Source organism: Macaca mulatta, chromosome 18 (genome assembly GCF_049350105.2).
Source record: "Macaca mulatta isolate MMU2019108-1 chromosome 18, T2T-MMU8v2.0, whole genome shotgun sequence".
Lineage (NCBI taxonomy): Eukaryota > Metazoa > Chordata > Mammalia > Primates > Cercopithecidae > Macaca > Macaca mulatta.
In genome coordinates this window covers 80,046,683-80,059,725 of record NC_133423.1, presented here as the reverse complement: position 1 = coordinate 80,059,725, position 13,043 = coordinate 80,046,683, and the positions used below count along the sequence as shown (strand labels likewise).

At 42.6% G+C, this 13,043-nt stretch overlaps 1 protein-coding gene and 1 long non-coding RNA gene across 3 annotated transcripts in view; one reads left to right on the top strand and one right to left on the bottom strand.

Moving 5' to 3' along the window:
* Nucleotides 1-9,705, top strand: part of LOC144336495 (uncharacterized) — a 38,285-nt gene extending 28,580 nt beyond the window's left edge. The window contains exons 4-5 of the long non-coding RNA XR_013408353.1: nt 7,133-7,191; nt 7,574-9,705. This is a non-coding gene — a long non-coding RNA (uncharacterized LOC144336495). The remainder of the gene's footprint in view (nt 1-7,132; nt 7,192-7,573) is intronic.
* LOC106994409 (uncharacterized) overlaps nt 1-13,043 on the bottom strand; it is a 74,404-nt gene that overhangs the window by 35,197 nt on the left and 26,164 nt on the right. For both annotated transcript variants that reach the window (XM_077975246.1, XM_077975245.1), the window contains exon 3: nt 12,480-12,678. In XM_077975246.1, coding sequence (XP_077831372.1) covers nt 12,601-12,678 — 78 coding nt within the window. In that variant the 3' untranslated portion in view covers nt 12,480-12,600. The remainder of the gene's footprint in view (nt 1-12,479; nt 12,679-13,043) is intronic.

The following is a 13,043-nucleotide window of genomic DNA, read 5'->3' as shown; positions in this document are numbered from 1 at the left end:
GAGGGGAAGCTATGGGAGAAGACAGCATGGTGTGTGAAGAAGTCCAGAAGTTTGGTTTTGGACATATTAAGCTTCAGTCGCTTAGTAGACATATCTTTCCTATTTATGTTGAATTCTCCATCCAACTTAGAGGGTAGACAGGGTTTCTTTTTCAGTGTTACAACCTAACAGGAACTGAGAACTTACATAACAGACCAGTAGGAACTGAAACAGTAGAAGGGATGGGGAAGAGGGTTTTGAGTGTTTTTGTTTAAATATAAGGAGACAAATTTACATCCCACAATCCATTTTCCTTCAGCAACTAGTAGTACTTTTCATGCAGTCTTTAACAGTTAGCCCAGGGCCACTAGCTCTCAGTGTTGTACCCCCTTGGATTAGGTAATTCTGAAGGAAAGATTGGAATAATGAGAAGTATGTGGGTCCTATTGGGAAAGGCAGCCCACCATGGACCCTGAAGGTCCCTGCCTGTTCTTGCTGAGTGTGCTGGAATTTTTTTTTTTTTTTTTTTTTTTTTTGAGACGGAGTCTTACTCACTCTGTCACTCAGACTGGAGTGCAGTGGCATGATCTCAACTCACTGCAAGCTCTGTTTCCTGGGTTCAAGCTATTCTCCCACCTCAGCCTCCCGAGTAGCTGGGATTACAGGCATCCACCACCATGCCCGACTAATTTTTGTATTTTTAGTGGAGACATGTTGGCCAGGCTAGTTTTGAAACCCTGACCTCAGGTGATCCGCCCGCCTTGGCCTCCCAAAGTGCTGGCATTACAGGCGTGAGCCACTGTGCCCAGCCGAGTGTACTGGATTTTAGGACTTATCTGTCTCCTGATACTGAATGGTTTCTCTGGTTAGTCACACAGGCAATTAAACAGGTCAAAGTGGAGAAAGACTGGCTCATTTGTTGCTTGCTCAAGGGCCAGGCCCTTAGCCCTGGGTTCCTCTCCTATAACGCAACCCACTGCATGTGCAGGTATCATCTCGGACTATGATGTCATCCGTATGTTGTGTATGGGGAAGAGAACTAGGGCAAATATGCTCATGTTGTTTGCTGTGCTGTTAGTAATAAAGTCCTTTGTCTCTGACCCAACAGGCTTCTGCTAGCATCAATGAAACAGTTAACAGTGTAAGTTGGAGAAAGTTCCAGAGCTTTTACAGTTCTTGACAGGCCTCATCTCTCTCAAAGGAGTCTAAAGCCCCATCTGGGATTAAGGGGTAGCTTGGGGTGAAACATGATGGGGATCTGGCCAGATGCCCCAGGTCCAGCTAGGAAGAAATCCATTTTCTCTTGGGGACTTTGGTACTGAATGAAATATTTGGGGATAGGAGCAAAATGAAGGATACAGATTATATGGAGTTTAAAGGATTAGGCTAATTTCCAATTTGTTGATACTCTTTGACCCAACATATAGTGGTAAACATGAGTCCTTTTTATAATCCCTTAGGCTTGAGTGGAAGATGGGGACAGGTGGAAAGTGCATTTTCAGAGTAAAGACAGCAGATAATGACTGCTGAAACAAAAGAAATCCAAGTCCACTTTCACCTAGGGAGAGACAGTTGGCCAGGCTACAAAAAAAGGAAAAAAAAAAAAAGAAAAAGAAAAACAGCAGGACCTGAATTTTTACAAAGAAAACCAATTTGCCATTTCCTTTTAAGAAATTTTAGCCTGGCTAGCCCACTGGTGTGCTGACCCTCCTCATTCACATTAATTACTATCGAGTCCACCTCCCTTCTCTGTGGCACTGATGCCCAGTGAGAGACCAGCCAGCAGATGCCTATGGAAGTGCTCGGGGAAGTACAAAGGCCTAGAAGAGTTTATTTATTGTCTATGAGAACACCAGAAGGAGATACCATTTCAGTAAGCATCAACCTTTTAAAAATGGACAGTAGTAATGTAGAAATGTGCCAAATACCTGAAGATCTGCAAATTTATTATTATTATTATTATTATCATTATTATTATTTTGAGACAGAGTCTCACTCTGTGGCTCAGGCTGGAGTGCAGCGGTGCAATCTCAGCTCATGCAACCTCTGCCTCCCAGGTTCAAGGGATTCTCCTGCCTCAGCCTCCCGAGTAGCTGAGATCATAGGCACGCACAATCACACCTGGCTAATTTTTGTATTTTTAGCAGAGATGGGGTTTCACTGTCTTGGTCAGGCTGGTCTTGAACTCCTCAGTTCAAGCAATCTGCTCACCTCAGCCTCCCAAAGTGCTGGGATTACAGGTGTGAGCCACCACACCTGGCCCCAAATCTATTGTTTATACTATATGTGGTATAATCCTTCTTCCTTCTATTGGAGCCCATCTTTTTTGAGTTGATACCAATGATGAAAAAGGGAGAGAGTGCATGATGGCGTTTGTCTGGAACCATTGACACAAAAAGCACACAGATTAATCAGTACTGCAGCAATGGGCTTGAGTGAGACACAGGGAAATCTCATGTTCCCACCAGTGATTTCATCAGTGGTTTATCCCGTGGCCCCTCTAGCTTCTTCAGCCCTCTGGCTTGCCAAGTCTGTTCCTAGAGGGATGAGGAGAGGGTTAGTTTGACACACTGTGACAAATGTTACATAAGTACCTGATGTTGACAGACATACTCTATCTTGATAGTCTTTCCCTTGCCCCCTTAAGAAAGTAGAAGGCTGTCCCTGTGGCTATGCCTGTACTTTGGGAGGCTAAGGTGAGAGGATCACTTACTCCTGGGAGTTTGAGACCTGGGCAACAAAGTAAGATCCCATCTGCGGAAAAAAAAAAAAAATCAGCCTGGCCTGGCACGGTGGTACATGCCTGTGGTCCCAGCTACTTGACAGGCTGAAGTGGAGGATCGCTTGAGCCCAGGAGGTTGAGGCTGCCGTAAGCCCTGATCGTGCCACTGCACTCCAGCCTGGGCGACAGAGCAAGACCCTGTCTCAAAAAGAAAGCAGGAAATACTTAATTCCTATATTTCCTTTTATTCCTTTGAACGACACTGCCATCCCCAAGAGAAAAAGATAAGAAAATGGAAAGATGATGAAATTAAAAGATGCCAGAAGCCACTTTGATAAGAAGTAGAAGCTCTGTACTTCTATACATAGATAATACTCTTATTTCACAGAGTGTGTTGGCTGAATTTTAAAAAAACTTTATCTTCCCCCATACAGAATAGTCTGTCTTATTTTAATGTGCAAAATTTCTTATTACTCCTCTTACTCACTGTTCCAAGTGTTTCTATAAAAGGACAAACATGATATCTCAAACTGAAGTCTACATCACCGACTTCCAAATTAGATTCTAATTATTTCTATCCTCTTTTGCTCTCATGTCTTACAACAAAAAAATACATTAATTGCAGACAGTCTCCAAGTCAGGCTCCTGCAATAGGGTTGGTGAATTAATGGATGTTTCTGCATCATTTAAAAAACGAACAGCACTAGTACAAATGCTCATTGTTTCTACAGCAGGGATTTTTGTGGGTAATCATTATCCCACTGAGTCCAAAGACAGAGATATAATTACATTCTTCTCTGGGGAGTGGTCTGTTGAGAAAAACACTTTCAGCTTTGTTGCTGAGAAGCAGTATTAGGGCTGGAAAAAAAAAGAAATATCGATTATCATGTGTTCTGGAAGGGAAGGACTGATGGTCTGAGAAGGAAGCATGTACACTGCAGGTTTTTGAGTAGAGAAATGTTTCCTCTCGGTCCGCAGCTTTTCCTATGCATTCCAGACCATCCCTAGGTTGTGGTACTGGGTAACCAAACAGGCCTATTTTTCAGGGTACCCGAACAGCCACATATCAGCCCTCTAACTATAGGGTTGTCATTGTGCTGTCCACTCCAGGACGTCAGACCTTCCCACATCAGTCATGTGTTGTTTCCCATACAGTGGGTGGGTTTGGTTGCTTGGTGGGTGACAGCCCCATGACCAGAACCAAAGAGGATTATTAACAAAGGGATTTTCTTACTTGCAACAGAGCAGAAGAACACCTGGGATAGCTCCCAAAGCAGTACCTCCCTGGACTGGGAGCTGGATCTGGTTTTTATAAGCAAAGGGTAATGAGGCATGATCTCACTGGATCCTGCCATGGGGTGACACCACAGCTCAATCTGATTGGATCCTGGATCCTGCCATGTTGTGTCCATTTCTTAATCCAGTCCCCCATCCTCAGCCTGAGCACTTAGGTTTCCCCTGTGATTCTTGGTTCATCTGGGCATGCCCAAGTCACGTGACCCGAGGGTCCAGGGCAGCTGAAAAACAATCCGTAACTTTGTTATATAAAAGATGAATCAGATGGGTCTGGTGCTATAATGTGACTATGGAACCTGAAACCTAGCTACTTTAATTGGAATGTGTTGTAAATGTAAAATACATTTTGGATTTCTAAGACTTAGTACAAAAAATATGTATGTAAACCATCTCATTAATTTTTACACTGATTACATGTTGAAATGAGAATATTTTGGATATATTTGGCTAAATAAAATATATAATTAAAATGAACTTCACCCACGTCTTTTTGCTTTTAAAACTGTGGCTACTAGAATTTTTTTTTTTTTAAACAAAGTCTCACTCTGTTGCCCAGGTTGGAGTGCAGTGGCACAATCTCGGTTCATTGCAACCTCCACCTCCTAGATTCTAGCGATTTTCCTGCCTCAGCCTCCCAAGTAGCTGGGACTACAGGTGCCCACCATCACGCCTGACTAATTTTTCTATTTTTAGTATAGACGGGGTTTCACCATGTTGGCCAGGCTGGTCTTGAACTCCTGACCTCAAGTGATCCCCCTGCCCTGGCCTCCCAAAGTGCTGGGTTTACAGGCATGAGCCACTGTGTCTGGCCTGGAAAATTTTAAGCTAGATGTATTTCTATGGGAAAGCACTGCTCTAGAAATTCAGAAAAATAGAATAATTGCACGTCAGGGAGAAGGAAAACAGGAAAAAAATAAGTATGCTGACTTTTCTTCCTCCTCTGGGTCCTGAGGGAATTAGAGAAGAGAAATATATCTTATATCTTAGAATTTTAGAGCTAGCAAAGCTATTAGAAATGATTGAGTCTGATATGTCTCAAAGCAGAGAACCTATCAGCTTCTGATGTAGAGGAGTCCTCAGAACTCAGCTTGAGAAGCTATGGTGGCATCCAGCAAACTTACTTTGCAGATGAGGGAACAAAGACTGAGGGAGTCTAAGAGGCATAAGGGCACCCTGCTAGTCAGTGGAGACCTACGACTAGAAACCAGGTCCTCCCTTAGCCTGCTCTCCTCTCTGGTACCCTGTGAAAATGTTTGCTTATTTCTCTTCTTAATAAGAATATCAAATAAGAATTTCATGCTTTTATTTTTAAAAACATATCAGTACTGCACATATAGAAAAGTGATATTATCCAAATAAATGTCAAGTTCAGTTCACTTCCTTTCACTCAACTGCCATGACACTTCCATATTTCCCTTTTATTCCAAATATTCTTTTTTTTTTTTTTTTTGAGACGGAGTCTCGCTCTGTCACCCAGGCTGGAGTGCAGTGGCCGGATCTCAGCTCACTGCAAGCTCCGCCTCCCGGGTTCACGCCATTCTCCTGCCTCAGCCTCCCGAGTAGCTGGGACTACAGGCGCCTGCCACCTCGCCCGGCTAAGTTTTTGTATTTTTAGTAGAGACGGGGTTTCACTGTGTTAGCCAGGATGGTCTCGATCTCCTGACCTCGTGATCCGCCCGTCTCGGCCTCCCAAAGTGCTGGGATTACAGGCTTGAGCCACCGCGCCCGGCCCCAAATATTCTTAAGACTCCCCTTTGAGGCTTTATATTCTATTTTCTGCCACCTTGATGAGCCTTAAAAAAACCTCATTTGGATAGCTGCCTCTCTGGATCCAGACATGATTTGAGCGGATATTTCCTTTCCAGATTCCTCTCCTTTTCAAATTAATGTTTCCTCTTTAAAATATATACCCTCAAGCTATTCAGTCTTTTCTTCAGGATGCCTGTTAATAAAATGTGTCTTGTAACAACAGTGTCTATGGCCTCGCTGCAGCCAATTCAGCTCACTGAGAGGCGGCCCTCTATAGTACACTCTGATAAACTTCTTTACTTTCCTTCTATTGTAGTTCCATATTTCCTTTAAAAAAATCAGCCAGGTGTGGAGGCTCACGCCTGTAATCCCAGCACTTTGGGAGGTCGAGGCGGGCAGATCACCTGAGGTCAGGAGTTCGAGACCAGCCTGGCCAACATGGCAAAACCCTATCTCTACTAAAAATACAAAAATTAGCCAGGCGTGGTGGTGGGCACCTGTAGTCCCAGCTACTTGGGAGGCTGAGGCAGGAGAATTGCTTGATCCTGGGAGACGGAGGTTGCAGTGAGCTGAGATTGCACCACTATACTCCAGCCTGGGCAACACAGTGAGACTCCATTCTCACAAAAGAAAAAAAAAAGAAAAAGAGAAAGAACATTCTAGGAATGCTCCAGTTGTGTTTTTGCTGTACTTTTTGTCTTGCTTGGTGTAGATGAAGCCCTGTAGTGGATACCTGGCAGCCTTTGCCATAGTGTTTCCTTGGTCTAAGGGAGTTCAGCCTTGCACTCAAGTTCTTCACCCCGAGGCAATAGTGAAATTGACTTTAGTAATTAAACACAAAAGTTCTCTTTTATCTTTGTCTACTCTGAATGCTTTAGAATCATTAAATACAAATATTAGAACTGTCAGTGGTCTTTAAGATAATCTACTTAGCCCACCAGTACTTTCTCTTTGGAGTCTCTGTGATTGCTTTGCAGAGGAAAGCTATTATGAAGAAATAGTCTAACGAACTAATTCATGCCAGGTAAGTCTGTTTCTGTTTATCTGGTGATGACTAATACTGGCATTCATCTGGCTGTTAAGTGTAATGATGTAAAATTATTATATTGTGTAACCAAAAGATGGCAGTACTCCCTCTTCCTGTTTGGTTTTAGGACAAAACGGAAAGGTCATTTCGTTCTTACTACATTTTTCCCTTTACTCACCACAAAATGAAAATAGTGAGTAAAAATTACATAAGCAAATAAATAAAATATATTCGCAACCTCTTTAGTACAACCCTAATTACTTGATATAGCCATATCTACACAAAAGAATGCAAGTCATTTTCTTTTCTTTTATTCACTTGGTTTACTTTTCTAACAGTAGATGTTTGCTTCTATTTAGAACATTTAAAACGCTGACACCAGAAACCTCCATGATCCTTCCCAAAGGAGAGAGAACATGTAAGTTTCACTGAATGGTAGTTCATGTCCATACATGCCAAGAGAATATTGGACAAAAGCAAAATGTAGCAATAGTGATAGTTTGTTTTCTGATCATTACATTTCCCAAAATTATTACTCCACTCACCCTACTCCATCTTTTCTGAGGCATCTGTATTGATTTATCCTTTAAATTCCAGCAATATTTTTCTTTTATTTATTTCTTTTCTTGTGAGATAGGCCACTAGATAAGTAATATTCTATCTAGAACATTACAATTACACCTAGACCAAATCTCTGTTTAAATAGAAAACCATACAGTTTGGCATAGCCAATAAATAATTTGACTCCTGATGGTGCTAAACTCCCTCAAAAATAATGATTCTAATTCATTCTCTTTCAGGTGGCTACATACAAAGCAAACTTGTGGGCATCTGTGTTGACACATTGTATGTTGTAGTCAGATGGGCTTGAATTCCTGCCTAGACCTTGCTAGGCACTGTGATTTGGAGTGAGTTGTGCAACTTTGGGCGAGTTTCTGCCTAAGAAAAATGGGGATAAAATACCTACTTCTCAGTCTTGTTTGGAGAATAAGGTGAAAATATATCTACACTGTGTTTAGCAAACAGTAGGCACTCTGTTAACCTAAGTCTACTTCTTTCCTATTAAGAAGACAAACATATACATCCACTATTACTGTTGGCTGCTCAATGGAAGAAAATAAATAGGCTATATGTCTATAAATATTCTGTTCCTTTAGGAACAAATATAGCAGTAACTAACTTTTACTGTATGCCAGGGCCTTTCTAAATGCCTTTACACAGATTAACTCCTTTTCCTCACAGCCTCACCAAGAAAAGATGCTATCATCCCTATTTTACAGCAGGAGACTTGGAGTCACAGAGCTGTTAAGTCACTTGTCCGAGGTCACACAGCTAGATGAAAATCCTAGGATTCAAATCCAAGCAGACTGCCTCTGGAGTTTGGGTTCATAACCATTATGCCATTGCACATCTCTGAAACCACCTTTGTGAAAGTTCTAATAGTGAGAACACTATGGCAGTGAAAGAGATCTGACTTAACCAACTCCATCTTGCCTGTAACCTCCATTCCTGGGTGTGGGCCAAGCTAACTATGAGAGAAATCTATCCTTAAAGCAAGGATGATAGTAGCCCCTCCCCAAACCAAACTGCCTTTGTAAAACTAATGAAAGCCCACAAGGTTAGGGTTATGAGAAGAATCTGAGTTCTGCCAAGATGTAGGCATAGTTAAAGGATAACCAGCCATCGTTCTGGAGGTCACAAGATTTGTAACTTCTCCAATTACTCCTGTAAATAACATCTACTATTGTAGAACCTAAGATTGGCCTTTGGAGATATCTTTTCAGACTTTAGCTTTTCTGATGGCCAAGATGACTCCATTTGGACTTATGACTCAATGGGTCCTGTGGCCCCCACCCAGAAGCAGACTCAGGGCATGAGGACCATTTTCCACATCCCTGTGATTGCATTCCCAACCAATCAGCAGCACCCATTCCCTAGCCCCCTGCCCGCCAAACTATCTTGAAAAAACCCTAGCCCCTGAATGTTTGGAGAGGCTGATTTGAATAATAATAAAACTCTGGTCTCCTGTTGAGCTGGCCCTTTGTATATTGAACCCTTTGTCTATTGCAATTCCCTTGTCTTGCTAAATTGGCTTTATCTGGGCAGCAGGTGCGAAGAACCTGTTGGGCAGCTACAGCTCCAGTTTCCCTGCTAAAAAAGAAGAGGAAAAGTACACTGGAAGGATGTTTTTTCTCCTGATTTTTGGAGAATATGAGGGACCTTTATTGTTAAGATATTAACTCAGCAGAGAAAAAAGGGGAGTGGACAAACAAGAATATATCTAAAAATGGTGAGGGTAGCAAAGAATTATGTCAGAGCTATTGGGAATCCCAGTACTGGGAGATCTTCCATCCTGAAGCTGTGAGTTACCATGGATATTTCTCTTTGTTCATTAAGACATTGTAGGGACATTTAGTATTCTTCAGAAGCCTCAGCTCTCCATTTCTCCATGGGTGGTTATTAGTTCCATTAAAAGGTGAAGGCTTTCAGAGTGAATAAATTCTCCTTCCCTTACTGTCAGAGAACGAGCTTCTCGGGTGTAAGATAACACGACATTGTTCCATATTCCATTCCCAACTCTGAGCTAAAGCTAGTGAAGGTGGTACACTTCCAAGGTCATTTAGACCCAAAACATTCATTGGGGCCCTAGTATGCACAGTCACAGGTTATTGCTCTGCCCATTTTATTACTAACTTGAGGATATGAAGCCTACCATATTTCACCATATTCTGCTGCTGCCATCCAAAATGCCAATTTTCCTGGTCTTCCAGTCCCTCCTTTTCCCAGCCCCTATTCCTGTGCTTCCCCTTGTTGTCAACCTCCCGTCTTACACTTTCCACAGTGTTTGCTGGATTTCCTATTCCACTGTAAAATCATCCTAGCCTGCCATTTGACTTTTAGCATTAAAAAAATTGAAAAATGTTTAGTCAAATGTGCTGAGTTATTTTCTCAGTCTTTCCTTCCATTGTTTTTATGCTTAAGAAGTTAGTAAACCATTTTTAAAATCTCCTTACCCATCTTACAGAATAGTTTCCCCACAACAGGTAGCTTGGGTGGTTTTAAGAGCCAGTAGAGACCAGAGTTGTGAAATTCACAATTCATATTTAAAGTTGATACTTAGGCACTTAAGTAGCTTTTAATATTTATATAGTAGGTCTAAATATTCATATCACTGGGTTTACATATTATATAGTAGGTCTAAATATTCGCATTTAACGAGAGCAAAACTCCATCTCAAAAAAAAAAAAAATCAGATCTCATGAGACTTACTCACTACCACAAGAACAGTATGGGGGGAACTGCCTATGATTCAATTATCTCCCACTGGGTCCCTCCCACAACATGTGGAAATTATGGGAGCTACAGTTCAAGATGATATTTGGGTTAGGACCCAGCCAAACCATATAATTCCACCCCTGTCCCCTCCCAAATCTCATGTCCTCACATCTCAAAATCAATCATGCCCTCCCAACAGTCCCCCAAAGTCTTAACTCATTTTAGCATTAATTCAAAAGTCCACAGTCCAAAATCTCATCTGAGAAAAGGCAAGTCCCTTCTGCCCATGAATCTGTATAATCAAAAGCAAGTTAGTTACTTCCTAGATACAATGGGGGTAAAGGCATTGATAAATACACCCATACCAAATGGGAGAAATTGGCCAAAGTGAACGGGGTAAAGGCCCCATGCAAGTCTGAAATTCAGTGGGGCAGTCAAATCTTAAAGCTCTAAAATGATCTCCTTTGAATTCATGGCTCACATCCAGGTCACACTGATGCAAGAGGTGGGTTCCCATAGTCTTAGGCAGCTCTACCCCTACAGTTATGCAGGGTACAGCCTCCCTGCCAGCTGCTTTCACAGGCTGGTATTGAGTGTCTGTGACTTTTCCAGGCAAGCTCTTGGTGGATCTACTATTCTGGGGTCTGGAGAATGGTGGCTCTCTCCTCACAGCTCCACTAGGCAGTGCTTCAGTGGGGACTCTGTGTGGGGGCTTCAACCCCACATTTCCCTTCTGTATTGCCCTAACAGAGGTTCTCCATGAGAGCCCCATTCCTGCAGCAAACTTCTGCCTGTATATCCAGGCATTTCCATAAATCCTCTGAAATCTAGGCGGAGGTTCCCAAACCTCCATCCTTGACTTCTATGCACCTGCAGGCTCAAAACCTTATGGAAGCTGCCAAGGCTTGGGGATTGCACCCTCTGAAGCCATGGCCCAAGCTGTACCTTGGGCTTTTTTAGCCATGGTCAGAGTGGCTGGGATGCAGGGCACCAAGTCCCTAGGCTGTACACAGCACGGGGGCTCTTGACCTGGCCTCAGAAACCATTTTTTCCTCCTAGGCCTCTGGGTCTGTGATGGAGGCACTGCCGCAAAGGTCTCTGACATGCCCTGCAGATATTTTCCCCATTATCCTGGAGATTAACATTCAGCTTCTTGTTACTTATGCAAATTTCTGCGACTGGCTTAAATGTTTCCTCAGAAAATAGGTTTTTCTTTTCTGTTGCATCATTAGGGTGCAGTTTTCAAACTTCTATGCTCTGTTTCCCTTTTAAAACTGAATGCTTTTAGCAGCACCCATGTCACCTCTTGAATGCTTTGCTGCTTAGAAATTTCTTCTGCCGGATACCATAAATCATCTCCCTCAAGTTCAAAGGTCCACAAATCTCTAGGGCAGGGGCAAAATGCCGCCGGTCTCTTTGCCAAAACATAGCAAGAGTCACCTTTACTCCAGTTCCCAACAAGTTCCTCATCTCCATCTGAGACCACCTCAGCCTGGATTTCATTGTCCATATCATTATTGGAATTTTGGTCAAAGCCATTCAGCAAGTCTCTAGGAAGTTCCAAACTTTCCCACATTTTTTTGTCTTCTTCTGAGCCCTCCAAACTGTTCCAACTTCTGCCTGTTATCCAGTTCCAAAATTGTTTCCACATTTTTGGTTATCTTTATAGCAGCGCCCCACTGTACCAGTACTAATTTACTGTATTACTCCATTTTCACACTGCTGGTAAAGACATACCCAAGATGGGTAATTTATAAAGAAAAAGAATTTTAATGGCTCAGAGTTCCACATGGCTGGGAGGCCTCACAATCATGGTGGAAGGCAAAAGGCACATCTTACATGGTTGCTGACGAAAGAAAATGAGAGCCAAGCAAAAGGGGAAACCCTTTATATAAACATCAGATCTCGTGGGACTTATTCACTACCATGAGAACAGTATGAAGGAAACTGCCCCCATGATTCAATTATCTCCCACCAGGTCCCTTCCACAACACTTGGGAATTATGGGAGCTACAATTCAAGATGAGATTTGGGTGGGGACACAGCCTAACTATATCACCTATCATACATGCTCTTCTGGAAATTTGCCATTTCCTCATCAAGAGGTGGAATGTGTCACTACTGGAAGACAATTCTCCATGGGTCCCTCACATTTCTGAATGTCTTGTGAGCATAAGTACTGGTGGCTTTTCTTCTGGATTATCTTTTCAAGGATCTTAGAAGATAGCATAGAGGACAGGGTTGTTTGCTGTCCAGTATAATAAAGATAAGGCCTCACCCTGGGACAAAGGTCAGTTAGGTTTTCTTGCAGTTTAGGGTTCCTCAGATGTGATGCAAACCCACTGTATAACATATAGATGCGTAACATCTGTTTGGATCCATGCAAGTTGCCCCTGTGGGACTTGGTGGGCAAGGGGAACTGACACAAACCTGAAGCTCCAGCTTCCTGTTATGCTATGAGTAATAAAGTCCTTTTTCTCTGACTCAGGAGTCTCGTGTCTTCTGCCGGCATCCATGAAATAGTAACAGGCTAACTTGTTAACTTGTACAATCAGTGCAAAATCTCAGACTCTTCCCACTTCTTGCAGTTCTGGTGATGAAAATGCGATTCAGAAAGAGTCACGTCTTTCTGGAAGGGGAATGAAAAAGGTCCCTGGTTAGGATAGGTGACGTGAGAATAATTCCTGGGATTTGATTGTGAATGCTCTTGCCCAAGTGTTGGTGGGTAGGGAGTAAGATCTCCCAGTTCTTAGCTCTTAATGAATGGTTTAGAGGCTATCTGGCAAGAATTGAAACAAGTACCTTCCAAATGGTGCTTTAGTTGTCGCTCACTCTCCTCCAGGCAGGAGGAAGTGCTGGGTCACACACACCTTTCTAAGTGCACCGGGAAACTTAGGTGATGGGTGGAGGCTAGTCAAACTTTTATGGCTCTGTTGAATACAGATACGAAGGTGATTATCATACCCAGTTCTGTAGGGGGAAGGGCAGAAAGAT